The following is a 14,415-nucleotide window of genomic DNA, read 5'->3' as shown; positions in this document are numbered from 1 at the left end:
GGTAAAGAAATTTTCTTTCATCACTATTAAATATCTGCCTCTTGAATTAATCGAATGTCTTTTTTTCTCTGACAGAGGGCAAAGAGAGCCCTACAATTTACCATATCAGTGACTTTTTTGTATTCTCTTGTTATTCATCTCCTTTCTAACTCAGTAATGCAAGATTGTTCAGCCTCTCTTAAGGAGGAGCTTTTCCTGAAAGCATTATTGCCACCTTTCTTATAAACATGGTAAAAAGAGAGACTTTTTCTAAAAAGTTTTTTAATGATTTCTTCTAAAATAATTTTTTTTCCCCTTAAAGTGGTACGCACAAGTGGTGTAACAAAAAACAATTTTCAGACCTTTTAGATATATCTTACTTACTCCTTCCTCCCTTTTGAAAACTGTGACAATGTTTGCTTTAAATTGTTTAAAGACTTGGTGTAAAGTTTCTGTCCGCAAACATCTGTTGATCTTCTTGTGATTATTACTGGTTTCTTAACTTTGGTTTTCTTTGTTGTTTTTTTAATTTTGCCTCCTTGGCACAGAAGCCAACCAGCAGCCACGGGCCTTTCAGATATGTGATAGAAATGAATGCTGTAAACTCTGTTGAATATAATTTTAATTAGAGTAGGAGCCTCTTCTCTGCTGGTGAAGCTGCAGGAGAACCTTGCGTTTTGTTCATGGCTTTCTTGCATCAGGGAAGGTGTCATTCAGGAGGCCTTCAGAGCCAGTTGAACATACCAAAAATGTAAATAGCTGTAACAGTTGCTATTGTCTAAAGCTACTCAGCAGAGGGAAAATGAGCAGATCTATAGAGATGGAAAGCCTAAAACTGATCTCCACGGGTGATATTAATCTGATTGTCTCTTCCCTTTTGACTTCATTTTTCTCTTTAATTTTCTTATACAACTGTCTTGTCATGTACTTCACTAACATAATTACTCTGGTTTCATGTAAATTATATTTTTAGCTTAGTTTCCCAAGAAAATAATACCTGTGCTCTCTGTCCATCTCTGCTCCCCTAATGACTTCTGAATCATTTAGCCAGGTTCAGACAGATTTGACAGGAGTTGAGGGCTGGAAGATTAGATTCCTGCAGGTTTTGTGAAAATTGGTAGCTGGATAAATCATAAATCAACACATCTACTGAAGGAAAAGGGTATAGATTGAAAATGGTAGTTATCTTTTCTGCTTGGCCTTGTTAGCTGATCGTTTAAAACATTGTACTGGCCAGGCATGGCGTGCACCCCTCAGATGTTGGGTATCTTGTGTCCTGTTCAGCAGGGGTGGGGAGGAACAGAAGCTACTGGGAGAGTTTTCATAGAATCATAGGGTTGGAAGGCACCTCTGGAGATCATCTCGTCCAACCCCCTGCCAGAGCAGGGTCACCCAGAGCAGGTGGCACAGGAACGCGTCCAGGTGGGTTTGGAATGTCTCCAGAGTTGGAGACTCCACCACCTCTCTGGGCAGCCTGTGCCAGGGCTCTGCCACTCTCAAAGGAAAGAAGTTCCTCTTCATGTTTAGGTGGAACTTCCTATGCTCAAGTTTGTGCCCATTACCTCTTGTCCTGTCCCCGGGCACCACTGAAAAGAGCCTGGCCCCATCCTCCTGACACCCACCCTTTAAGTATTGATAAGTGTTGATAAGGTCCCCCCTCAGTTGTCTTTTTTCCAGACTGAAGAGACCCAAATCCCTCAGCGTTTCTTCATAAGAGAGGTGTTCCAGTCCCCTCATCATCTTGGTAGCTCTCTGCTGCACCCTCTCCAGCAGCAGAAAGTGTTTTGTGAGAAACACTGGGAAAAGCTTGAGTTGTCAGGGGAAAGCGGTTGACAAGGGTCAGAAAACTGGGATACAAACTGAAACACAGGAAATTCCATCTCAACATGAGGAGGAACTCTTTACTTTGAGGGTGGCAGAGCCCTGGCACAGGCTGCCCAGAGAGGTGGTGGAGTCTCCCTCTCTGGAGACATTCCAAACCCGCCTGGACGCGTTCCTGTGCCACCTGCTCTGGGTGACCCTGCTCTGGCAGGGGGTTGGACTAGATGATCTCCAGAGGTCCCTTCCAACCCCACCATTCTATGATTCTGTGATACTGCAGCCAAGATTTTTATTTATTTTTTTTTTTGGAAGCATGTTTCATTTCCTCTTACGGAACTTGACGACTCCTTGTTGAGTAGAAGTGAGGTTCATCAAGTATTTGCTGACATAACATAAACTGTTATATATGCTGCTGATGGTCATAAATATGTTAGCGTGTTGCATACAATTTTTAAAATGTATTTGTCAGGTCTGTACCTTGAGTGCCTCCCATCTAGGTAAACCTTCCGTCTAGGTGAAGAAAATGACATGTCTCTTAGGGGTTAGTTCACTTGAAGCTGGTCAAACTGCAGGTTACAACTAAAGGTGCTGTCTTGCCTTTTCACTGGCTGCATATTTCCCCCATCTCCCCTGGGCCAGCACCATCATTCATGAGTTGGAAAGCTCAGTTGGGGAACTGAAGATGTTGAAAACTAACCCAGGAAAAAAAAATGTTTCAGATGGATTTAGTTCCCTTATCTGTTTTACTGCAGGAACAGTAGTGCCGGCACAAATGAGGTAGTGGAAATGCTATAGCTGGCTTTGGAGCGAGAAATGGCTTTGTCTGTGAGTGGAAGCTGGCACCTCATTTTGCTTTTTAAGCCATTGTGGAACTGCGCTCTGTTCTTTCTTGCTGCTTATCTCTGACTGCAGTTTGGGACTTTGTGACTAAAAACCCCAGAGACTTTCAAGTGGACTATTCAGTGCCCCTTGGTAAGGAACGTGGAGCTACTGGAAGCAGCTAAATTACTGTGACAGATAGATAGATATCCTGGATGCTGCATAAGAAGGTGTAAATTGCTGGTAATAAGTGCTTTCTCAAGGCTTTGAGTTACTTTACGCACAAGACATCAGAAAGAAGTTTAGGGTTTTGATCATGGAAGAAAAACTTGAAACACGTGCATTGCTTCAAGTGGTTCTTGATGATACTGCAGACACAAAATCGAGATCCATGGTGATCTTGCTTGCCATGAGAATCTCCAGTGGATTTTAATCCCCGGGAATTCTTCATGAAATAAAGGTAACAACAGAGAATCTACTGTTTGATGGATGTGAGTTTTATCGTTTAATGACAAGAGGATTCACGTTCTCTGATGGACTTTTCTGCAGCATAAAGTGAACTTGTTAGCCTCCACTGGTACTGTGCTGCGCTCAGTGTTCTGTAGTAGTCAAACTACAGGAATTCCAAGAGAAACATGCCTGCTCTGACTGCGGCATCTTCTCATTAGAATTCCTCCACGTTAAGGCAAGCAGACTTGCTTGTTAATGACTGACAATCTTTGAATCTTCTAATTATATCTGCTTCCTTTTCCAACGGTTAACTTTATTTCTATATAGTCTGCAGTTCTGTCACTGTACTACTGGATTTGGGGGATGGCAGCAGTGTATACCTCAGCTTTGATGCTTCCGTACCTTTTTGGTTTTTTTTAGATCTGTTTTCCTGAGACCATACTAAAGAGAAGGGTGACAGTTACCTCTAGATCTCAGAGGAATACTTCAGCAATGTGGGAAGGATTTAGATTTTTTTTTTTTGTTTGTATTGTTTTGGGGTTTTTGACCGTCACTGTTCTTTAATATCCAAGAACTGCACCCTGCTCTGGACAGGGTTGGTGTGCACCGCTAGATAAGGGTGTTTATTCCACCAGAAGATGTTGTCGTTACTTGAGGTATCTGACTTGAGAATCTTAAGGCAGAACCTGCCAGTGGGTGAGAATTTCCGAAAGTCCACTACAGGTTTCATTTTACTGACCTTTCGCCTAGAGGATGAGTCCTTCCAAAGTAAGTACAGAGTTTCTTTTTTAATCGTGGGAGGCCACCTCTGCGAGAAATGCTGTCTGCCTTAAGTTCAGGGATCTTTCAGCAGACTCTTAAAGTGTCTCAACACAGGAATATCAAAATTGAGAAACCCCACTTACTGCGTGACGAAATGTAGGGTAAATTTTTATTGAGTGAGTAATTACATTGTATTACACTGCACTTTTTAAAAATGCTGTCTGCATATACTGTGGTGCTTAGGGGGAAAAAAAGAGTGGGGAATGGTTGTTTTTGATACCAACTTCATATGAACTTAAGTGAAAAGTTTTGTGGGACTCATGATCAAACAGGTATTTATAGTCATTACAAATTCTGAATAACGATTTACAAAAAAAAGCAAACCAGAAAGAAGCTAGAACTGAAGTGAGGATCCCCTTGGCAAATCTGTAGAGGTTATGTGAAGATTATAGAGAGAAGAGTTCAGCAATTCAGAAGGCAAGTGAATGTATTCATGTGTGAATAATTGGTATTATAATAGTTTGAGTTATAGAAACTCAGTTCTATAGAGGAGGGTTCCTCTGACAATAGTATTTCTACTGCCTCTGGCACAAATACTGCCAAAAGTCTGGGTATCAATGGGTAGATTTCAGATGAGTAGTTTTAAAAGGAATAATTGAAAAGGTGTTAATGCATTAACTTGCAATTGTATATACTCTGGGTTTTGGGGTATTGTTTTTTTTCTTTTTTTACAAAGTTAACTCAGAAGTTTTTCTTCTGTAAATAGCTATCCCGTTCTGTTACTGAAAACTTCAATGCGTCACGAATCATACTGACTATAAAAGAAAGCGTGGGATTCTACTCTCACTACTTTCCAGTCTTATAAAATATCAACATTAAGGTAGAGGAGAGCGGACTCCAGGTTAAATTTATTTTTTAGCGGCAATCCATTAACCCATTAGTTCCTCCCCATTAGCCCTTTAGTTTTGCATCATTTTTACCTTGTGGTAGCTCCTTCTTACTTTGAATCATATTCAACTGTCTTGCAGGATTCAAAGATAAATTTTACTTTTTCCTGCCTCATATGACAGCTTCTTAGGTCTGTGTTACTGCGCCTTTTTCTTTCCAGTAAATACAAAGAGAATCGATCTAGATGATGAAATCTGGTGTGGACTTCTACATTTGGTCGCATGGTTCCTTGCCCCATTAAATACTCCTGCTTGTACCACTCCCGTAGCTTTACTGGGGGAAGTGGGCAGGACAGAAAGACAGACTGGTGGCGGTTTTTGTTTTTAAATGTTGTCTTCCTTGTTCAGCTTTTCGCTCTTCCTAGAGGCTTGGCTGTCTGTATAAAAGAAAAATCTGTGTAACGGTATTATGGATGCTAAGGATCTGGAACAAAAATGTTGTTCTCCTGTCCCAAAAGACATTGCTTTGCACGGGGCAGTGCAGCCTGGTTGAGAACAAAAAGGTGGTGTTTTGAAGGGGCAGTTCAAATGTGAGGACTAGAAGTCAACTTTCTATGTGATCAAGAAGGTGAAAACAGGTGAATAAAGATGTATTGGGTAGGGGACTAAGAAACTCACTGAGGTAATGAAAATGTGGCGGGCAGTTTTGTGTTAAATAAATTCTAACGAGAGATTTAGTTGGGTTTATGAAAATCTGAGGAGGCAAAGCTTCAGTGGCTGGGCTGGAAGGGGGTGAAAGCAGGAAGGCTTTTATCTGAATGACAGGAGAAAAAAGTTGATTCTTAGAAGTATATGGACAAAAAGAATCAGGATTTTTGAAGCGTTGATCACTTGTTGTTTACAGGTCTGGGTGGTTTATGTGATGATGGTACTGCCTTAAAGCAAGAAGTGAGAGTCTGGCATGGGAAAACTTTAGCATTGACTGAATTCTATTGACTAAATGTGGGTGAAAACCAAAAGTAGCTAGGTTATTGCTTTTGTCAGCACAAATCCTGTAAAATACTAGGAGAGCATATTCTGCAGTATCTGGTGATGAAATGCTGTTCTTCATTCCTAAGTCTCAGTGGTTGGTTGGAGGTATCGGTTTTTTATAATATCGTGACATAACATCAGTTTTATAACAATAGCAGTGTTTCAGCCAAAGCTCTGCTTTGTTTGCATACTTTGAGCTGGCTGAAAAATTTCCTGCATTTACTGGTTTTGATGCCGTGTAAACCTCAGAATTCCTGGGAGGACATCTGTAGCACTTTTGTGGTTCCTTTGTCCTAATTAAACAGCAGTAAAACCCAACCTGCACAACTTATGTTCGAATACTACTGCATGAGAGTGAGAGTTTAGCTGGACTCCCTGACCGGCATTTGGGAAGGCTTGAAATGTAACTAGATGTGTAATGTAGGATTAATTTCATTTTACTTTAACGCAATTTCTCCCACAATTAGGGATTTTAGGAATGTACCCGTGTGTTTAGGCAAATAATGGGTTCTCATCCCAGGTAGGGTTTTGCAGGGTGGTCAAAATGGATGCACTAGTAAAATGGGCATATGGAAAGTATAATTCATTGATACAATAAATGTCAAATATATTTGATATTGTATCTGACTCCTAGAGCAAAGTCAACCTAAAAAGCCAGAATCAGTGTATCTTTAAAATTTTCAACTTTCTCGTTAATTTATACAGTTTAGGACATATTAAATTTCCTTTAAAAGAGTTCTACTCCCCTCCTGTCTTTGACTTACCCACCTTTGGAGTTGACCTGAGGCTAAACCCATTGCCTAATAGGGCAATTTTTTGTTTGTAAGTTTATATTTCCCTGTTTAGCTTCAGATTTGCTGCTTCTGTTGTTAATGAAAATCTCTTGCACAAGGGAAAGATTACATGAGCTCTTGAAAAGTTATCTGGGCAGGTTGTAGTTTGCCATCAAGAAAACAGTGAAACTGTGGAAACTGCTGTCAAATCTACAAAATAGCTGGAGAAAGGGGATTTTCCCCTCAAATCTCACAGTTCTCAGTAAGGATTATTTGTAACAATGAATACATACTCCAGGTGAGACTGTATTTTTATTCCAATGTGACTGTATCTTTAGATAGGTTTGAAAACTAAAAGGTTATGATTTATTCGTAACGTTGTGGTTAAACTACCTGCTTACATACGCCGCTCATGGGGAGGAAATTCTGAAGTACAATTGTGCTTCTCTGAGCTTCTCTGATTTAATTCTCAACACTTGTACCTGCATAGTGCCTGTATCTTCAAAGCAACTTAATAAACAGCGATCTTTGTCACTCAGCGTGAGTTGGCAGAGACAGATCTGGAACTTGATATCCCATAAATCAAAGCAGCCTAGAAATACCAAGAACATTATGGACGTGCTCAACACAGGAGTTCATTTCAAAATGGAGGAAAATTTGTTAATCTCTGTTGGTTGTGATTTTCAATTATTAGCACTTGGCTGCAACTTCAGCAATTTTGCAAAAAAGTGAGCAGTCTGCATTATTACTTGAATTCGAATGTAGAAGTTTCCATTTTTCCTAATCTTTCCTTAGTCTTCTGAGCTGTGTCATATTAGTGCTCTTGAAAACGATGTTGACAACATTATTAGGTTTGAATGGTCTTCCTTATGTATTTGCTTGATCATATTGCAAATGTATGTATAGTAAGGAAAAAAGGATCCCATGCCCGTGTTGCTTCCAGTTGAGTTGCGTAATATGAGGGGAAGGTATTGGTGATGAGGCCAGTCTGAGGAGCTATGATTCCCTTTCTGGTTACAGACTCATCGCGCGAATGCTGATGTTTGTGAGGTCTTGCTGTAGCCAGGGTTGCTAAAATGGTCCGGATCTAAAATAAAAGATTCTGATTTTTTTAAAACCACATGTTGTCAATGCAGTGAACTTCAGTACAGAGGTGGGAATTAATGGAAAACTGAGGAGCTTTAGCTGATTGAAAACAGTGCAGATGTATTTGAATTGACAATGGACGTAAATTTAAATGAGAGGTGCTGTCTGGATATAGGGCAAAAAGCCTTTTCATTGTTACGACCATTATGCATTGGTACGGGATGCCCATGAAGGTCTTATAGTCCACATCTATGGAGGTTTTCAATCCATGGCTGGATAAAGCCCCGAACAACCTGGTCTGCCCTCATAGCTGATGCTGTTTTGAGTGGTAGGTTGGACTAGAGACTTCCTAATGCCCCTTCCAACCTGAATTATTCTATAATTATTCTATGAATCTATGGATTGTACTTCCATTTGCTTCGTTGTATGGCAGTGTCAAATTGCTGAGGCTCTAAAAAGGGAAAATGAGAATAACTGTCTTCAGAGTCTGCATTACCCAAGTGAGAATGACTGTCTGAGTTCTACGTCATTGCTCAGCTGTTTTCTTTTAGTGTTTTACCTACAAACAGGTATATATAAAAATACAGTAAGTAGGAGAGGCTAGCAAGTCTTCTTTGTTTTCATAGTTTAGAGAAGGAATTGTGTACACGACTGAGTGTTCACTCCCTATACTTCTGAAAGTCCTTTGTGTCTGTAATTTGCTCACATTGAAATCAACAGACAGCTTGCATTTTTCCTTGAAATGTGAACACGTTTGATTGCCTCACACACTCCAGCATATTCTTATCTCCTAGTCTGTTTACTGAGGGCTACCCGTGCATCTAAAAGTTTCTTTTTTTTTTTTTTTTTTTTTTCATTACGATTCAGTTCGAATAAGGAGAAAATCAAGACGGCGCTCGCAATGGGGCAAAGGCATTATTAAGAAGAGAAAAGTCAATAATTTAAAGAAAGATGAAGATGATGCCAAGTTTGCTGATGATGAAAATCATGGAGAGGACAGTAAATTGCTGGAAAATGGAGAGCTAGAGATCAGCGCTGACTGCATTGAGGAGAATGGAGAGGAAACAGGAGATCTCTCTATGACAAACGATGAATCCTCTTGCGATATTATGGATATAGATGCAGAGCAGAGGCTTAACAATGGGACATCAGGAAAGGAAAACAATTTTGCATCCACCGAAGAAGAGAGCTCAAATGAATCTCTGTTAATCGCCGACAGCGTTACCCTGAGTGCTGAAAAGGAATTAAGGAAGGACTCTACATCAAAAGGGGAGTGTGTGAATGGAGAGACATCTGTACACAGCTCAGAGGGTATACCTGTTCCAGCATGTCATAATGGTAAAATGGAATCCGTTGATGCTGTTTCACCCTGTGACAACAGGGATGGGTCTAGTAACAAGCAAAAATCTTCATCTGAAGATCAGCCAAAAGAGAAAACAGAAGCTTCCAGTGAAAGTCAAGGAGCTGATCTAGTGAAAGCTGAGTTACCACATTGCAGCAATAATGAAAAAACACTACAGAGCACAGACATTGAAACTAAAGATGCTGAAGCAGATAAAGAAGGTAGGTGTACCTTGATTTCAGTGTTTCTGTCCTTTTCTTCGTGTCCAAGTTAATATGTGTCTATTTTTAATTGTCATATCTTATGTTGCAATTATTATTATATAATAGTATCTTATGAACTGCTGTATATTTATTTGAAACTTTTAGTATGCCTACAACATTTAATTCCACATAGATAAATTAGAAGTCCATCTGTGACTTGCTGTAATGTTATCTTAGGCAAGTAAGTGTATCTCCATACTTAAAATAATCTGTTTACTTTTGTAGGCTGTATTGGAAATATTGTAAATACTGAGATAACATTTAAACAATAATTAAAGATTTAAAAAATACTATCAATGCAGATAAATTTATATGTTTTGGTCTGTATGTTCTATCTGCTCTGTATTTTGATCTATCTATCTTATTGTCTTATTTTGTTAGAGATTTGTGATAAAATATCATTGTCATTGGATGAAAGACCCTAGAAATCCAGAATGTATTCCTTTAAAAACATTTGCTCATAGCAAAAGTTAAAGCAGTTTAACTCCGAGCAAAAGCCAGATAAACTGTTGTTTATCTAATGGAGAAGGTATCTGGCTTTGGAGTTACAGTCAACACAGCAACAGTGCCCCAAAAAGATAAGACAAGGAGAAGGGAAATCCTGGTGGTGCATAAAAGAAGGGGCCACGTCCTTTGAAGACAAGAGACATAGTTTCCTCAGGGAAGAGAAATAAAAGCCTCATGCATGATTGCCTTTTTAATTAGTGTTTCAAAATTAGCTACAAGAATGAAATCTTTACTTCAGAAGTTAGTGCTGAGATTTACAAAGTAAATGAGCTTTAATGAGATATCTGGATTACGAGAATATCACTATGTACATGTTGGCTGTGTTTGTGCAAACGTATTTTCTCTAAGTGTAAGGAGAATAGTAGAAGAAAGGTCCTAAGAATATCAAAAGAAGAGTATGGTCTGTGTTAAGAGTCTCCACATTTCTAAATTTCGTAGTTGAATTTTGTGTACATTGGGGACGGTTGTAATAACAAGGGGTCCTCAGAAAAACAAAAACAAAAAACATTTTAAATAGTTGAGGAGGAGAAAAACAGGGAATGAGTGTAGGGAGAGAAGAGGATTGGCCAGCAGCTTTAATACAGAGGTGGAAGAAAACAGAAATGTGTCACAAAAGCATGAAGTTTTAGGAGCAGAGCAGATGTTAGAATCACCGTGGTGATGAAGACATGAGATGCTTTGGAGAGAAAAATGAGGATTTGATTCACTTAGGCAGAAAGATTTTGAGCATTAACTTAATATCTGAACTTCACTTAGAAGCTGTATAATTTGACGTTGCTAAGTAGAAATGATACAATGGAAGAACTCTTTCAGTGACATTCAGTTTTCTGTTGGGACTTTGCACTTCAGTTTTCAAGATAACCAGTTTCATGTGTGTTTTCTGAACTGTGGTTTTGTGCAGCTGTAAACATTCAGAATTTCCCAAAGGTGGTGAATAACGCGCGCTGCTACAATCCCGCTTGTTTGGTTCAAAAAAACCCAACAAACCAACCACGCAAAATCAAACCGAAGTGAAAGAAACAAGCTGTTCATTTTGAGAGACTGACGGTGCTGATAATTGTTTTTCAAATTACAGGTATATTCAAAAGCAAGAAAACTCGAAAAGTTGCTACGGAGCAGTCAAAGCCCACAAGTTTGGAGCAGGTCCCAGAGGAACCATTGGACCCCTTACCTTCTGTAGTCGTTGACCATGACAGACTAAAGGTAATGGAACTGAAAAACAAGTTGATCTATTAATGAAACTGTCCATGAAAAATGCTTCCTTCCTGTTACGAAGTAACATTTCCTTTATTTCTGACTGCAAACCAATATTATGGCAGCAGTAACTTTTGAAGATGATTTGTCGATCAGTGGGTTTTGGATGAAAAGTTAATAATAAAACTACTGAATAAAACTGTCCCACCATTACTAACTTTAGAAATCCAGTAATGGCACAGCAGTCCACTATTTTAATTGCAGTTTTTGCAGGTACTCTTATGTGTTAATTGGACATGCTGGTTACTGAGGAACTGCTGGGTGCCTAGTAATTAGGAGTTAACATCGTCTTTTCCCTTCCCGTGTACATATACTTGGTGGAAAGAACTGTTAGTGGATTGGCAAACAAATTGGAATTTGTGTTGATGTTTCGGCGTCATTGTCTGAACCCCTGCTAGTTAATTTTCTTTCAGTTTTGTCTCTTTTAAAGCAAAGTTACAATAAAATTTGCTGTCTTGTGTTGTAGAAAAACTAGCTTGACCTACTATGAAATTTAGATCCCACTTGCTGTGTAGTACAGATGATAATCTCTTTGGAAACAATAAAAGTGTTATGAGAGGAAAAAAAATCTTAAAATTTAGTATCTGCTGCTACAGAAAATACACACTTTCACCTTTTCTTTATGAAGAGAATGTTTTACATGTGTTGCCGCCCCCCCCCCCCCCCTTATTTTATAGTACAGTTTTCCAAGATTTGTGGAATTCCAAATGTGTTTCCATTTGGTACTTAAAATTTCATGCCAATGCAAGTTTTTCAAAATGTCTGCTTTAGCTATTTAGGCAGTTTTTATGGTATGCTTTGTCACGATTATTGACTAAGGTGAAACAGGATGAAGTATCGTTCAAACAGAACAAACGCTGCCGTAGCTATGCTGAGTATAAGATCTAAGACCAGAGGATAAATGTGTGGAAATTGAGACATTGGGTCCTTTTGGATCTATATGGGAGCAGGGGCCTTACTGATAGCCAGGGATGGTCCATTTTATTTGTATGTGTCTCTCCAAAATAGGGCTTCAGAAGGAGATTGTGTTTCTGATTTCTCCTTAAAAAAAAATCGAAAAGAGTGATTATAAAAACCCTCTAAACTTTTACCTCTCGTTGTTCCAACAGAAACTGCTTGATTTGGTGGTTAAGAAAAGTGACAACCTGACTGTTGACCAACTTGAGAGATTGTATTCACTCCTCAGTCAGTGCATCTACAGACATCGTAGAGACTATGACAAATCACAACTTATAGAGGTGATGTTACAGTTCCTTTTATTCTTTATCTGAATTTTGTGAGACTCTTTCTTCAAGAACTAAGTTAATCTATCAGTTTGTTGTTGTACTAGATGGTAAAAGCTTTGAATAGACCTGGAGGAAGGTATCTATAAGCAGAAAAAAGTTTAGTGTGTTAATGACTTAAAAAACAGAGGTTCTTTCTAATAATACTTTCCTCGGAAAAGGATTAAGAATTTAACCTAAAAGAATGGAGGAAGAAGAGGAGAGGATACAGCAGGATGCAGAAGCACATGCTAGCAGATTAAAAATGGAGTAGAAGCAGTTTCCACATTTGTGGCCTGAATAACAGTGGACATAGTGGCTACTTCATGGGCAGACTGAGACAGCTTGGCTGCGGTTGCCCCTGCTTGCATTTGCGTAACTAGGCCAAAAACATTTACGTGTTTCTGCTCCATGCAGTTTGCTGATTGTGGCTTTCATAGAAGACCTTAAGAGTTTGCAAACTTTCTCTAGATGGGTAAGTATACCCTTGGGAAAGTCCAATCCAGCAAGATGCGAGCCAGTTGTCTGCTTTGCTGCCATCCTTTGCCTCTGAAAGAGTTTGCTGTCAAAGGCCTTCTGTCTGCAAACACAATAAGTTGGTCATTTCACCATTGGTGTAAGCTGATTTGACACTCATTCCCTCCAGCATCATTGCTGTAGCCGTAGAGGGCTTTGGATCAACTTGCTTATTCAGCTGATAACCAACACTGCTGGAAAAAGGACAATTGCTAGTTTCCAGTTGGATAACTGAACACTAAATGTTTTTCTCCGTTAATGTTTTACAACAAAACCTGGAAAAGACTTAACAGGAGATATCGTAGAGTTCTTGCGAAATGCTTTTGAAACCATTTCCACGCTATTCCTCTGCCATCTTCACTTAAAAATATGTTGAAAGTCTGTGCCAAATGTTAGGTAGATTAAAAAGACATTTATCCATCAGGAGTATGTAGAAACTGATCTTTACTTTGATTTTCCAAACTGTGCAGATATGTTTTGCAGCTGGGTCACCAATAGCATAAGTGTGCAGTAAGACTTGAATTCGTGCCATGTGCCATTGCGATGCTTTCTTAATACATATGGAGTACGTTAATTATATGTGACCCTACTACACTTGGATTTTCCCGTAGACCGTCAGAGTGGAGCTCTTTTCTGCATTAATACTTGGTTAATTAGTTTCCTCTTTTACCATATTTTGCTAGGAGATAGCAGCTAATAAACAGACATTTTTACTTTCCTATTATTTATTTGTTCAGATTTAAAAAAAAAAAATAGGCCAGTAAATACGATTATGTATTGTAACTTTATTTTTTGTCTCTGTGTGTTTATGTATAATTGATGTCTCTTGCAGGAGATGGAAAGAACAGTTCATGTGTTTGAAACATTCCTGTGAACTCGTCAAGATGGGTGGGTTTATCCTCTCAAACTGCTCATGGGAGAGCAGTCCTCTGAGCCATTCAGTTTCCATTTGCACCAAGTATGTGCAGAGCCTTGGTCTTAAGTGCTCTCTCTTTTTTGTTCTGTTGAATTTGGTGCTATCGTCTCAGGTACCTGAAACCAACCAGCCTACAAGAACCAAACGGAACTTCATATAGTTGTATCTGATATAAATAAAGAATACAATGCCACAGCTTGGAGATTTTTGGTGCTACAGAAACTGTTCTGGTTTCTGCTCTTGTTCACTCTACATGCATTATCTTTGGGGAAACTTCAGGCAAAGTGGAGACCAACACATACAAGAGAACTGGAAAGAGCAGATCTGAGTTGAATATTTTTAAACAGGCAAACTTTTTTTAATTTTTTTTTTCCAATTTTTCTCTTCTCTGGGGTAACGGACAAAAAAAAAACACAACCTGTTCTAAAGAAGGCAATGATGCATTGTGGTAGGAATCTTGAGTAACTGGATGTACAGTAATTAGAAGATGAGGCTCTCTAGAACTGCCTTTAATGTGCCTTTTAGTCAATTGAGAAAGATAAGGCTAATCATTTGGTTTGGATTCTAGCAAATGGCAATGTTAGAAAGCTGTCTTCAGAATGAAGATCTCCAAAAGGATGATTTGTATTCTCTTCATTGGATGGCAACTAGTATTATGGTTCTATAATGCCTGTCTTACTCTACAGAACTAAGACACACTGAAAAAGCCACATACTTTACCAAAATGGTGAAATTACTTTTTCATT

At 39.0% G+C, this 14,415-nt stretch overlaps 1 protein-coding gene across 2 annotated transcripts in view; it reads left to right on the top strand.

Annotated features, from left to right (window-relative positions):
• ATAD2B (ATPase family AAA domain containing 2B) overlaps positions 1-14,071 on the top strand; it is a 79,458-nt gene extending 65,387 nt beyond the window's left edge. For both annotated transcript variants that reach the window (XM_074581958.1, XM_074581959.1), the window contains 4 exons: positions 8,477-9,172; positions 10,797-10,924; positions 12,085-12,213; positions 13,586-14,071. In XM_074581958.1, the coding sequence (XP_074438059.1) occupies positions 8,477-9,172; positions 10,797-10,924; positions 12,085-12,213; positions 13,586-13,627 (995 nt within the window). In that variant the 3' untranslated portion in view covers positions 13,628-14,071. The remainder of the gene's footprint in view (positions 1-8,476; positions 9,173-10,796; positions 10,925-12,084; positions 12,214-13,585) is intronic.
• The last annotated feature ends 344 nt before the right edge of the window (positions 14,072-14,415 follow it).

Source organism: Larus michahellis, chromosome 3, assembly GCF_964199755.1.
Source record: "Larus michahellis chromosome 3, bLarMic1.1, whole genome shotgun sequence".
NCBI lineage: Eukaryota > Metazoa > Chordata > Aves > Charadriiformes > Laridae > Larus > Larus michahellis.
This window is presented reverse-complemented; position numbering and strand designations above follow the sequence as displayed.